This window comes from Pungitius pungitius, chromosome 8 (assembly GCF_949316345.1).
Source record: "Pungitius pungitius chromosome 8, fPunPun2.1, whole genome shotgun sequence".
NCBI classification, from domain to species: Eukaryota; Metazoa; Chordata; class Actinopteri; order Perciformes; family Gasterosteidae; genus Pungitius; species Pungitius pungitius.
In genome coordinates, this window is record NC_084907.1 from 3,641,795 (window position 1) to 3,655,994 (window position 14,200).

The following is a 14,200-nucleotide window of genomic DNA, read 5'->3' on the forward strand; positions in this document are numbered from 1 at the left end:
CTTTATGATGCAAGAAGACGAACAAAAAATCTGCAGAAAATCATCAGCATTTCAGTTTTTTTTGTCTCCATTTTAAGAATGAATCCCTTTTTATTCTGAACTAGTGACCTGGTTGTATAAAGGATCACATCTATGGTACTCTACAATGTGTCCTTTTATAAATATTTAAATATATTTATAAAACATTATTTTCAACTCAATACATTGTATTGCGAGGTATCGTCTGCATATTGTCATTTCCATTTGACCTTTTCCTTTCTACGGCTAACATCTAATATATTTGAGGTTTTATCTCATTTAAATAAAGTTTATTCAAACCCAGAGGAGCTTCTATGCGAGAACGCCAGATGTTCTCTGACTTGTGGAGCTCACATCAGTGCATGTGTGCACATTAGACAGATCTTTGTGTGTTTTTGTGCGTTTGCTTCGTGCTTCCTGGTATAGACATGTGTAAAAGTGTGCACACACACGCGCCTGCGCTCGGGTGTCTGTGTTCTGTTGTGCACGCGTGTTTCCTGCGCCGCGCCACAGGAGGCCATCATTTGCCACTTCAAAGTACTTACCCATAATCCTCGGAGTGAGGATTCATTTGCACTTGAAACTCGGAACGAGGAGAGAAAGAAGGGGGGAGTTGGTGAGAGGAGAAGAAGAGACGAGATGAGAAAAACTCTGACCATGTGCAACATGAAATGTGATCTCAAGTGTGTGTGCGTGTGTGTGTATGCGTGTGTGCGTGTGTGTGTGTATGCGTGTGTGGAAGCTGACATGATTTGTTTTCCTGATTGCTTATTTTGCCTCCTTCCACCTTCCTCTTCCCCGTCTCTCCATCTTTTTTCGTTTTCTGAGCCTTGAGGAAATGTCCCATAGGGCAGAATACACACTCACTAGTGTTCTACACACAGACACACACCGTACCGACCTGTTACCAGTAAATGCACAGATTCATTGCTAGAACACACTTAATGAAACGGTGGCAGGAATGCACAAACATTAGAATGACACACACTGAGACTCACACACACACACACACTTGCACACAGACACACAAACGCAGGAGCTAATCTCTCAGCACAAAGAGTTGTTAGAACAGTGAGTAAGCTTTTTTTCTGGTCTCGATAGACCGGCTGTGACTTTCCATCCACCTTTTACAACTTCACTTCCTTGCTGCCTTGTCTGTGTGTATGTGTGTGTGTGTGTGTGTGTGTTGGAGAAAGAAATGGATTAATTTCATTAATTTTTCTCTTTTTAATAAGACTGTAAACTGTAGAGGTGTTTCTTGGATGGAATAGTGGTGTTTTATGTGCAATAGAAACATATTTAACAAACTACAGTCCAGAGAATGAAGGTTTTAAGGTGGTGTTGCGGGTCTTGAGTTTGTTTGTCTGCTCGGAGCGCGTCTTCACGTGGAAACCTGAAAAGAAGAACCAAATGGTATTTGTTATCTCCTCAGGCCTCTGCACACAGAATACTTTATTTGATGGAAGATCCTATCTGAGTTTTCTTAACAGCTGAACATTTTTTTCTTTTCTTCCTTTTTTGGGGTGTTTCAAAAGAAGTTTCAAGCAGAATCTTGGTAAGATTTCAATTTAGGACCATTCGTGTATTTTATTATGGGCCGATATCAGAAGTGCACATTGGGATTTGACTGTTCCGTTTCTTTCTGGCTATTTGGGCCACAATGTTTACACAGAAACGCCACAACACAATAACTTTAAAAATGAAACAGACAAAAAGAGATCTTGGACTAGTCATCTTTCTGTGCAACTCAAAAGACGTTTTTGATCAAAGGGATGAGCGTAGTCGTGACTTTGAAATGGAAAACGATGCAGGGATGAGAGGGCATATCTTGTTACATTTATTCAAAATGTGTGTGCTTCAAATATTGGCGGATGAAAGTGTATTTTTGCGTCTCCAAACACTGTGTTGTATTCCATCAGTTCTCCAACTGTATAGCAGATGAGTCCAACCTGCCAGACATCACCATCATCCTCTTTTCTTTCCCCTTATTGCCATGTCTTTTTAGGGTGGTTAGAGGGAGGAGGATGATGAGGAGGAGAAGGAGGAGGAGGAGAAGGAGGAGGAGGAGGAGGAGGAGGAGGAGGAGGAGGAGGAGGAGGGGGGGGGGGTGTTAATCTATGGAATCATCTTGGTGATGAGAAAACCTTTGACTGTGTGTGTGTGAGTATCGTGTCGGTGAATCCGTGGCTAACTGCTCCGGCTCCTGTCAGCTCCGGTTAGCCGTCATCCCGCCAACAGACCCCAGAAGGTCCACTTCCTGTCACATGTCAGGCGAGCGAGTCCTAAAACAGGGACATTGAGGTCCTCGATGTCTGAAATTCGGCCCGGTGTTCTGTGCGATATAGAATACCTCAATGTAACCTTCAAGGCCTTTTAGTAATCGCTGTAAAAGCATTTGCTAACGTTAACAAAATGAGATCGGAAATGGTCTAGTTAATCACAGTTTATATAAATGCTCATTGTGTCAACAGAACACTGAGTTTATCCTCCTGTAAAAACACAGGAATTTGACTTAAAACAGATTAAAACAGGTTTTGGGACAAAGGAGGCTACTGTCGTGTGCTTAAATGAAAGAATACCTTAAAAAAAAGGAAACCCGACGGATGACTCGTAGCCCGACGTGACTCAGAACCTCTGCTGACGGGAATCCAGGTCAGAGAGAGATTCATAACTAGATAACTAGATATTAGTTCCCCCCCCCTCTAGCCAGCAGACAGATTAGGTCATATCTCTGTGTGTGTGTGTGTGTGTGTGCGTGTGTGTCAGATATGCATGTAATTGCTATGTCCTGTTGTTTGATGGGTTTAGACGCTGAATACTTTACATGTGATGTAAATGTATTCTCCTCACCAGGAGGTTGTGTATCCAGTCGCTCATGACTGTCAAGGACAATGAGGGGGGGCTGGGGGCAGAAATCACAAAAGTGCATTCAGTGCACCTTTGTGTGTTATTGAGGGATGACATTCCTCTAAAGCAGTGGTTCTCAACTGGTCTGGCTCCGGGACCCACCATCACACCTTGATGACATGCCGCGACCCAAATCGAGGAACATTCTGGAATTCGGGGGGGGGGGGGGGGGGGGGTGCTAGCGGTGTCGATGGGGGGGCGGGGGCTAACGGTTTTCTTTGCGGCGCCAGTCTCATCTTTTCACGTTTTAATTGCCGCGCTTGACTGAAAACATGGACTGACGAGCCGGCAAAAAAAACGACACCCCGCTGCATTAAAAAAGTCCCTTCAAAATAAAATCACAGGATGATTTCTTTTTTTTTTTTTTTTTTTCATTTTCCCATGCAACGGCCCGCGACCCACTAAAAACGGGTCCGCAACCCACCAGTTGAGAATCACTGCTCTAAAGTATGTTTTTAGCCAAGTGACGGACCTTAATGTCAACCATCACAGTGTGAAATACTGTTTATTGACAACTCTTCTCAAACTGACAGGAGGAGAGCTAGCAGCGTTAGCATCGCCGCTAACAGACCTCTTACGATGCGTTCAGGCTCTGTTCAGTTTATGGTTATAATGCCATGATGTGTTTACATGTCATCTCTTAAAATCTAATTTTGCTGAAAAATGAACGAATCCAGTTGTTTGAAGGAGAACATAAATCAATATTAGAGATGAATTATGGGATGTTTACACTGGCTCTAAGTAGCTTGTAATGTGTTATTTAAACTACTAATGATTTATTTCATTCCATAAAATTATAATCTTTGATTTTCTTTAATTTCTTGGGTTGTGTGTTTATTATGCAGAAAGGAACCCAACTATAAATTACTTCAACAAAGCAAAAAGATAACATTAGAAATAGCTGAAATTATTTCTGTTAAATGTGTACAATCCATAAACAAAGGGATCAGTATCTGCCAATGTGGATCATTGATGATTGGCCGTAATCGGCAAAAAGAAACATTTTTTCTTTTGCAACATCACATACTAAACCAGAAAGAGGAAACTTTGCACTCGTCTTTCAAGTGTTGCTCATTTCTATTCCTAAATAGTTTTTAATCAAATCTATTTTTTGGTCGCTTGTCTCGTAAACTGCAAACAAGCTTGCGTAAAAAAAAAGAGTCAGCAAAATGTAAATGCATAGAAGCCGCAGGAGGAGGAAGTGTGGAAGTCATTCCTCCCCCCCCCTCTCTCTCTCTCTCTCTCTCTCTCTCTCTCTCTCTCTCTCATCTCCACACACTCCTTTTGTCCCCCCCCCCCCCCACACGCACACACTTTCTCGAATGCTTTTAGACATTCAACGCCTTCTTTTTGTGTCCTTCCCCCCGATCCAGCTTGTGGGCCTTCCTCTCTCTCTCTCTCTCTCTCTATGTTTCTCTACCGTTATACAAATAAATTGCTCTATTGAGACAACCTTAATGTAATATGTAAAACACTACAAAAGTAAGTTGTGCTTGATGGAAATGTCCGTGTAATAATTCAGATTTGAAGGAGGAAATGCAGTATTCACAACTTCTACGCGGAACTCTTTGGAAGTGCCAAACACATCATTTGAAATGTGGGGGAAGTGTGAGACAGCTCGGAGAACTTCAGCTACACAAACTTAGATTAAATGAAGGTTGATTTGAACTGACGTCTCACTGCTAACACAAGGATATGAAAACGTAGCCACACAGTTGCCGAGGTCGGTGCGTGAGAAGTTACTTCCTGCAGCATCCTCAACGATGAATAACCACTCACAGCCTGCCTTCCTGTCAGGTTGCGTAATATTAATAATATTGTATGTTATAGATACTATGTTATATTATCTAAAGTCAACCGTCTTTTACAGATTTGACTGAAGTGACGTCCCTCTTCGGTTTCTCGCGTTAAGCAGTGGCCATCTTGGGCCGAGGACGTCTCCATGTTGTTTGGTTGCTTTGTCGATCACAGTAAGCCCCGCCCTAAAGCGCACCCTGCCTCACGGCGTATGTGACGGCTCGTGATTTACTGCGGTGCGTCACGGGGTGTCAGAATAACGTTAACCCCCTCAGCACTGCACAGGTAACATGGAGACATAAAACACAGGATCAGAGGTCTCTCTCTCTCTCTTTTAAAAAAAAAGAACACTCTGGGCCATCTCCTTTCGTCTTATTGTCTCTCACTTTCTACATTATTCTCAACACTTCTTTTGCCTCCCTCCTCCCCTCACACACTGTTACACTCTTTCTCTCCCCGAAGCTCATCCTACCATCTCCCTCTCTCTCCCTTTCTCCCTCCCTCTCTCTCTCTCTCTCTGGGGGGGGGGGTTGAGCGGTGGTAACGTAAGCGCCAGTCGCCTCTCATCATCGCCACAGTGTTCCCTGAGCGCTCGGCAGTCCACATCGCTCCCCGTGTCTCCTCGTCTGCTCGTCTCTCTGCGTCTTCTCCTCCGTGGACGTGACTGTGATCAGAGGAACTCGATGTCTGCCGTCATGTTCTGTGGTCTGAGGAGGGACATTGGGGCAAACAGTGTCGGTGAGTTGCGGGAGCCTCTGAGGGAGATTCGTCTTTTAATTATTCATTCATGGGTGTTAAGCTTGTGTTGGGAAAAAAGACTTCTGCTTCTGTGCGAGGTGTTTAATCGGTCTTCCTGTGGGTGAAAAGGAGACCGCCACGTGTTAGTTAATAGCCAAAGTAATCACATCATTGCATTGGCTGTGGTAGAGAGTGATGATGGTAATAAGGTCTTTGCTAGATAATAAAGTACAGCGTTACTGAAAAGAAAAACATGTATTTATTTGTCTTTCTTTAACTTTTTCGATGTTGTGATCCTTCATTACACCGGCGTCAGGAACACGTCAGAAGAAACTCTAGATGCCTGAATCCAACCTGTCAAATCACATCTTCCTCTCAGTGCAGTGTCTTAAAGTGTTTGGAAAGCGTCTTTCTCTCTGCTCACCAGGGACAACTACTCAAGAAAGTGACTCTAAATCTGTCTTGATTTATTCCCTCAGTAAACATGACTTTACGGTCTTTTCTTCAATGCATCATGATGTTCAGACACAAAGCATAGTGTGAGCATAATGTGATTGACAGGTCACAGACCTAATTCAAGGCTTGATTTCTGCAGTACACAAACCAATAGGTAACATCACGATTCTTTTTCATTTTTGGGCCTCGTTTTGCATGAGGAGACTGCGGGCGTCAAACATTTAACGGAGGTAAAAAGGGTTCTGCCGGTCTGTGCAGTGAAGTTTTGTGGGTTGCACAGTGGATTAATCAGAACACATCTGAGCTTCAAGCAAACCACATGACAAAAAACAGCTTTTCGAGCTAAATATGACAGACTGAAAAACAGCAATGCAAAGCTCTCACTGCTCTCCTCATGGACCCTGAATGTCTGAACCAGAACCAGGGCCGTCAGGGGTCCAATGGCCCGCGGGTCTAAGAGGGTTCAGGAGTCCACATGTTCACAGGAAATGCACGACATGCATTGGGATTCCATGTCTGGAGGAGAGATGGTGAGACTTTAATTTGGTCCCTGTTGAACTTCCATATGTGAGAGGACTCCTGTGGCACAGACCAGCTGCTCCCTCCACCAATAGGTTGTATCTGCTCATGCCTGGGAAGAGACATTAAGACCTCGCTTTACTTTCATGTTGCTCTACTTTGCAGTTTAGTAGTAGTGAGAGAGTTTTAATGAGGATTTGAACTTTATGAAATTACGGTTTATCAGAAAACAAGTGAGACAAGAAGAGCGGGAAAACGACCTCCATTAGCAACTCAAATTTAGCCATCGCTAGCCACTTCGCCGGGGACGACGGCAACCGAGGGTTTGTGCCGCTCCCTTGCTGTGGTTGTTTCCCAAGTTCATTTCAAGGGTTGTGAAACATTTGCACACCACACACCAAATTTACCAAAATACAACACATCATCCCTTGTGGCCAATTCACCTACAGCGACACCTACACCTACAGCGCCGCTTTGTTAAACACGCTCATTACACGGATCACACAGAGGCTCATGACACAAATACTTGGTTGAGATGAGAATTTTTTTGAAGATATTGCGAAGCGGTTTATTCCTTTAATCAAACTCACTAACTAAAAGAACCGCCGTAGTCCTCAAAACCATCGGGTTGAGCAGAATTCAGGAAACAAGCCAAACACAAGCTTGATTCAGCCTCCAAAGAGGAATCTCATCTGATTTCTCTCCAATGAATTACTATGTCACAAAACAACTTGTTTTTCGGCTTCATGTCCCTTCCGGGACGCCGTACTGCTTCCCAAATGCTGCTCCCCTTGGCTCAAAGTATTCTACACACCTCGATAGTCAAGACTAAAAAAACAAATACGAAACCGGCACAAACCCGATTATAGCCCTCATAATACACCGTACCAGTAGAGCAACGGCAGAGTCGGAGGAATGCGTCAGGGGTATTAATAAGGTGAGCTCCATCCTGTTTCATGCACCAAATGGGCATTGTGGGAGCTGGATGCTCTTCAAAGGCCTCAGAGACCAGCTAAGTTGCAGGGAGCTCAGGAGAGCTGCTTCATATCTCCTCTTTTAGGTTTCCCCTTGCTCACTGCACGCTCTGTTGAGCTGCTGCTGCACTTTGGCTTTGTCCTCAAGAGGGATCAATTTGAGAAAGCTGAGCGCTTACAAGGAAGAGAAAAGTCGGCCAAAACACATCTGTATGAATCGCGACGTCTTGAAACCCCCGTGCGGACGCCCACTGGCTCTTGTGTTGTTTGCCGTATCGACGGGGCTCCTTTCATCGCCATTAGAAGAAATGAGCACACAAAATGGAGGCGAGATTGAGTGTAAATGAACGACGAGTGATTTTTGCATTTATTCTTTTTATGGTCGCCTCTGCTTTTCTGCCGATTCGCTTTGTTTCTTGAGCACCTCGGAGCTGACCGCGCCGAGCGTTTAATGGCGACTGCTGCGAGAGGCCGCGAGTGTGTGCGCGTTGGTATGTTATCATCAGCTGTGCAGTTGTCTCTACAAACAGCGTTTTCAGCACAGCACGCTGTAACCGTAATCCTGCAGGCGGTCGGCATGAGCGCACGCACACGCACGTATGTAAACGCAGCAGCGGAAGGATTATTACACGTATTATATTCAAAGTGGCGTGTAGACGGAAATAAAATCTTCTCTGTGTCTTCATCTTCTTCAGTCATATACATTTAAACCTGTGCCTGGAGGGGCCGTGTCACTTGTCACCTGAAAGCCCCATATCTCTCGTTTCCGTCCTTTCATGCGCCTGCCACCCTCTGCTCGACCTCGGCATCGGGGTGAAGTGAGCGTCATGTCGGATGTGTTAGCATCGGGAATATCTAAACTGTAACTTCAAAGGAGTTTTTTGATGTGTTTTTTTTTCCAACCTGGCGAGCTGTTTCCTCCCGCTTCCCATAAGCCGTGATTTTTTTAAACTCCAGCTTTCGTTTTGTGTGTTGTGTTTTAAAGGATGGTTGCATCCTATTAGCCGGAGTTTAGTGACACATTATGTGTCAACAATGCGGTTGTGTCAGAAAAATGCAGTTCTCGACTCGTTTTGGCTGTCATTAAACCATGTCGAGACAGACCGTGCTTTACCCCCCAGTAGCGAGAACGCGCCGTTTACCTCGGGGATTCAAACAAAACTAATTGTTCAGGTCTGGAAAAGATGATGGTTTACGTAGGATTCCTCTGTATTGCAATATGTCGGCTGGCATTCTGTTAGGATGCTTTGTGTTGGATTGCTCGACGTTGTGTAGAGCTCTACTTGCATCAGGCCCGCACATTGCAGCTCTTCACATATCACCGCTTCTCATTGCACCGTTTCTCATTGCACCGTTTCTCATTGCACCGTTTCTCCTCTCACCATTTCTCATGTCAACATTTCTCATTGCACCGTTTCTCCAATCAACATTTCTAATGTCATCATTTCTCATTGCACCGTTTCTCCAATCAACATTTCTCATGTCATCATTTCTCATTGCACCGTTTCTCCTCTCACCATTTCTCATGTCATCATTTCTCATTGCACCGTTTCTCCTATCAACATTTCTCATGTCATCATTTCTCATTGCAGCGTTTCTCCCATTACCGCTTCTCATTGCACCGTTTCTTGTTGTACCATTTCTTATATCACCGCTTCTCATTGCACCATTTCTCGTTGTACCATTTCTTATATCACCGCTTCTCATTGCACCGTTTCTCGTTGTACCATTTCTTATATCACAACTTCTCATATCACCATTTCTTATATCACCGCTTCTCATTGCACCGTTTCTCATTGCACCGCTTCTCATATCACAACTTCTCATATCACCACTTCTCATATCACGGCTTCTCATTGCACCGTTTCTCATATCACCGCTTCTCATTGCACCGTTTCTCATATCACCGCTTCTCATTGCACCCTTTCTCATTGTACAGCGTTACATTGCATCGCTTCACATTGCACAGCGTCTCGTTGCACCGTTTCTCATTACACAGCTTCACATTGCACCGCTTTAAGCAAAGTTATGTTGCGTTGCTTTTTGACGTTGTATCTGGTTAATGAGTTGCATTGAGGAGTCCTGTTGTGTTCCATTGCTTCTTAGCTTGCTGCTTCACGTTGGTTTACGCTACATGATGCTACTTTGAGTTATTGATGTTTTACACCACAAAAGCTTGAAGAGAAAGGAAGTGAAGTGAGGATAAAAAGGAAAAAACTCCGTAAGATCATTAGAGGCAAAGGGGTCGCCCCTTACCCCGTTTATGCCAACCCTGCTACCATCTTCACACAGGCTGCAATTAACCACAACAGAAAAGCTATTAAGCGTACTAATTGCTGTTTGTTCCTTCCATAGCCGCTCCACGCATCTGGGTGAGCGCTCATTGTGTGTGTTGCTGGAAAGGGATACCGTTTGTGCGGGGGGTGACAGCATTTGTATGCATACTTGTACGTGTCTATTCTTTTTATTTGTCCCTGAAGATGTTTTCCTCAGCGTGGTGGGGGGGGGGATGCAGTTCATATATGTTTTGTCTTCTCTCACTCTCCTCTCAGTCCCTCTTTTTTCCAATGAGTGTGTGTGTGTATATGTGCGTGTGTTAGTTGTCATTGTTAACACATGCATACGCACTTTTTGCCAGCGCTGTGGCAGACAATAGCTAATTAGACATCTTCACTCCTCAGGCATCATGATGACCGCAATCAAGCGCCTTGCAGCGAGTGTAGGAGTCAACACATAAAGGCAATATTTAGAGATTGTGTCAATAGCGTAGTTGTTGTCAGCAAGGCAGATATCTTGTATTGCCATTAATGGGAGTTGAATAGTGGGGTTGAACACCCTCCTGTTTTGGGTTGTTTAAGGATTGTACTTCATTCAATTCTTGTTGTAATGTGTCCTAATATTTATGAATGGGAAGGAAATATAGGAAAAGAAGATTAAAGGGGCAGTTTTTAGCATTTCGGGGATCTATCTGGAATTGAAACATAATATTCCAAACAATGTCATCATGATCGTGAAATAACTTTTGTGTTTTCATTCATTTAAAATAAACCCTTTAGAATCGCTTTGTAGTTGCCTATTGCCTATTCTTATTGTGTGTAATTATCTGTCAATAATTTACTAAACCACTACATTGCTTTAATGTTCATTGTGTTTAAACATTGATATGTTACGGGTAATATAAATGGGAAAAAAGGAAAAACAGTAACACATCATTTCAATAAATTAAGTCAAAATTGAGTGTTTAAACAATATGCCATTTTCTAGAAATATGCCATTTTCTAGAAATTCTCTAAATCCATTCTTTATTTTTTAAATAACTACTGCCCATAATAATTTTGTTTATCTCATGTTACCAATTGTACTATCATTGGGGTAAAGTTTTATTTCAGATCCAGTTAAAATTGTCCCTGCATATTTCGGGAGAACCAATAATTGAAAATGTGCCTGACCTGACACCTTTTTCTGAGAAGTAATCATTTGAAATCGGCGCTGCTTCTTCTTCCAGCCCTGCGCCGTCGTACCAGTGAGCAAACAGGTGCTCTCGCTTTGTACCAACTCCTCGGCGGCGTTTAAAATGGGACCCTAACCTCCGGTTAGGCTGAATACTCGGATGATTGTGGCTTTAAATGCCTCATTCCGCGGAGTGAAAGGGCTGAGTGCATCCCTCTGTTTTCTTTCATGTATCTAGGTACTTGCCGTGTATTCCTTTCTTTAGCCTGCTTCACTAGTACCGGCCGCCCACAGACGCCCCCCCCCCCCCCCCCCCCCCATCATTATGCATTTTAACATCATAAATAGGCAGCACTGTTATGTTAATGTTCCATTGTTCTCAGTGCTTGTACCCTCCGGACATTCATTTGGTTTGTTGCATCCTCGCAGATTTTCATTAAGGCTTTTCTGTTGTCACAATTTGAGATTTTCTTTTTTTCATACCTCTTCTGGGTCGTATTAACACGTCGTAATGATTTGCTCACAGAAGAAGCGCTCTTTGAGATTCAGGAGATAAAGAATGCTGCTGCTTTCTGTGCTGCTACAGAAGAAAGTGTAGTTTTAAATCCCTCTTCAGAGAGTACATTGACTCAAGTAATGTGCTGTACAAATTGTAGGTAATTGTTCTTTACTTTACTACTTACCTCCACATTTTAGAGGTACATATTGTACGTTTTACTTCACTAAATCTCAGAGGTAAACGTTGCTTTACATTGTACATGTGGTTTTATAGAATCCAATGCATCACTGTGGATTAACCAAACAGGAGATAGGAAGGAGTTAAAGGCCAAGCACACATTGATGCAGCAGTAACATTAACTAACAAGTCATTCACTTAATGAGGCACGTTGAGTACATTTTCCAGGTTATACTTGAATACCTTCACTGAAGGATACTGTTATTTAAGCAAACAAGGACTTTACTTGTTGTGGGTTAAGATGAATTTAAAGGAGAACCCACAGGTGACAAATATTCTAATAAAATACTTGCATGGTGCTAATCTGGACCAAAAATAAAATAAAACAGCCGCCAAGGTCTCAACCAGGTCATCTTACAACGGGCGATGTCTGCTCATCGTGAAGTGAACATTTGTGAACCACGTGGGCGAGTACTGCTGCACGATGTTATTTATTTGACATGGCAGAGGGGGGGGGGGGGGGGGGGGTCCACTCCATGTTTAATTAAATAGCTTCTTTTTCAACCGTGACAGCTTGAATCCTCCCGGAGACACGGCACACACGCATTCTGCGTCTTTGTCTCGAGCCGCGGTGGATAATGATCACGGGATAATAGAGTGATGAGCCGAAGATCGGAGGCACGTTCAAAAGAACATATTTCATCCAGCTTTACGATTCCCTCCGGGAGCCGATCGATGAGGACAAACGTTTCTGTTGGAAGCAAAGCAGGGGAACACTTTCCCTCAGGAGCTCACTGGAGGCTTCTTTTCTTCATGTTGCACCAGTTATTCTAGAAGGTTGAATCAAAGATACGTCATCTTGATGAACAGAAATGTCTTGGCGCATGTTTAAAGTGTACAGAATATGATCAGTAGATCTCTGCAACAGTGCAGCGTTGCATTTAATAGTGCAACCCATCTTCATAAATGGGTTACTTTAATATCTTAAATTACATTTTTTTGTGCGTTTCCTACCAAACTACCTGACTCTGTGTCCATCAGGAGTTTGGTCGTACAAATTACGGTTGCAGGTTTTAGTGCGTTCAATGGAACCGGAATTTAGCATCTGACACCCCCCTCTTTGAGGAATATTACTGCTCTTGCAGTGTTGCTGTTTTGATAAGATTCCAATAAGCTGTGCAGCCATGTAACAAAAGCCAAACCTCAGCATGTGTGCGATGAGATTGCAGCTTACTTGCGTGGAACATCTTTTAGTTGGAGGGTTGGAACGGGGGGGGGAGCATTGAACAAAATGAGGTGTGCAGAGAGCAGGCTGCAGGCAGGTGGTCCCCCGCACCCCCCTTCCACTGATTCTCATCTTTAACGCGTTCTGTCTGTTTTACGCCTCGTTCTTTTTAACAGGAGAACATTGCTCTCCTAACAAGGTGCATTGTGGGTCGTCGCCGTCAGATACGCTCAGCACTGCCTCTGTGTGTTGTGAGATAATAAGGAGGCAGCGAGGGGAGTCCGCGCACTTCGCCGATTGTCCTCAGGTGACGACAGTGCACCCTCGTCTTGTGCGTCTGTGTAACGCACGCAGCGTGCACTGCGTGCGTGTTTGCGTAAAGGATTTGTTGGAAGCTTAGGGAAAGCCTGCGCTCCCCCTCCGAGTCGTGTCTGTTAGTATTCCCTTCATGCATGCGTGCACACTCAAAGGCCCCCCAGGTGTTTTTCCGTGTGAGGCTGGATGTTCAAATCTTCAACCCACAACCGCATGCAGCCGGCGTCGGATGCTGCACACGTGGTTACTACAACTCAGAAGGAAAATTATTTGATGAGTAAAAGGTGTATTATTTATTTATGGGAGTCGGTCATTGGCTGCATGACCCTCCCATTTTGACCTGTCAATCAGCGTGTAGCCCTGGCCTAAAGTGTCCCCTGTTTTATGGTCTGTTTAACTCTAAATGGACCATCATTTACCAATTGAAATAATGCTGTATTGAAGAACTCAAACTAGAGATTGAGACCATAAACTCTGTGTTTTAAAACTCAATGTTTACTGAGAAAATAAATGGAGAGAAAAGTGGACTAATTTCTAAATTAGCTTTGCAAAAATAACGCTGCAGCGATCTCGACGTAAGAGCCTCCAGAGGACCTCCTGTCCTCCCCGCTCCTGGGAGACCTCCAGACACAAACAGTTTTGTCCACATCAAGTTACAGAGTTGCCTCGGGCATTCCTTATATCACAGGGAACCGTGTGTGCATGTGTGTGTGTGCAGAGTCCTGTTTGTGTAGCAGTGCGTGTCTTGTGCTTGTACACACAGGCTTTTTATTTGTCTGTTTGGGTGCCCGTGGACAGGTGCAGGTGTTTGTCTGGTGCCTAAATCCTTTTGGGCATCAGTAAGCGCTGCCCGAGGCTGTTCATGTGCGTGTGTGTGTGCGCGTGTGTGTGTGTGTGTGTGTGTGTCTATGCTGCGTCCATTATGCCTGCGACAGCCCCACAGCGGGAAAAGCAGCGAGCCAGAAAACTTATGAAAGTGGTTTAAAGCAAAAACTGAATCCACAACTTATGAATTATTAAACTCATTACACCTCTATGAGGATCCCTAAACTGCAGAACACAACAACAATGGCCTCCTTTCCCCGCTGTCACTGCTGGGGAGGGAAGTCATTTCCCAGCATTACC

General features: G+C 44.0%; 1 protein-coding gene across 8 annotated transcripts in view; it reads left to right on the forward strand.

Moving 5' to 3' along the window:
- Positions 1 to 14,200, forward strand: part of grip2b (glutamate receptor interacting protein 2b) — a 118,281-nt gene that overhangs the window by 80,630 nt on the left and 23,451 nt on the right. The window contains exon 1 of one of the 8 annotated variants that reach the window (XM_037491033.2): positions 5,271 to 5,460. The exons of 6 other annotated variants lie outside the window; for them this stretch is intronic. In XM_037491033.2, the coding sequence (XP_037346930.2) occupies positions 5,406 to 5,460 (55 nt within the window). In that variant the 5' untranslated portion in view covers positions 5,271 to 5,405. Of the gene's footprint in view, positions 1 to 5,270; positions 5,461 to 14,200 lie in introns of those variants that run through there. One more of the 8 variants, XM_037491031.2, reaches the window with a different exon arrangement.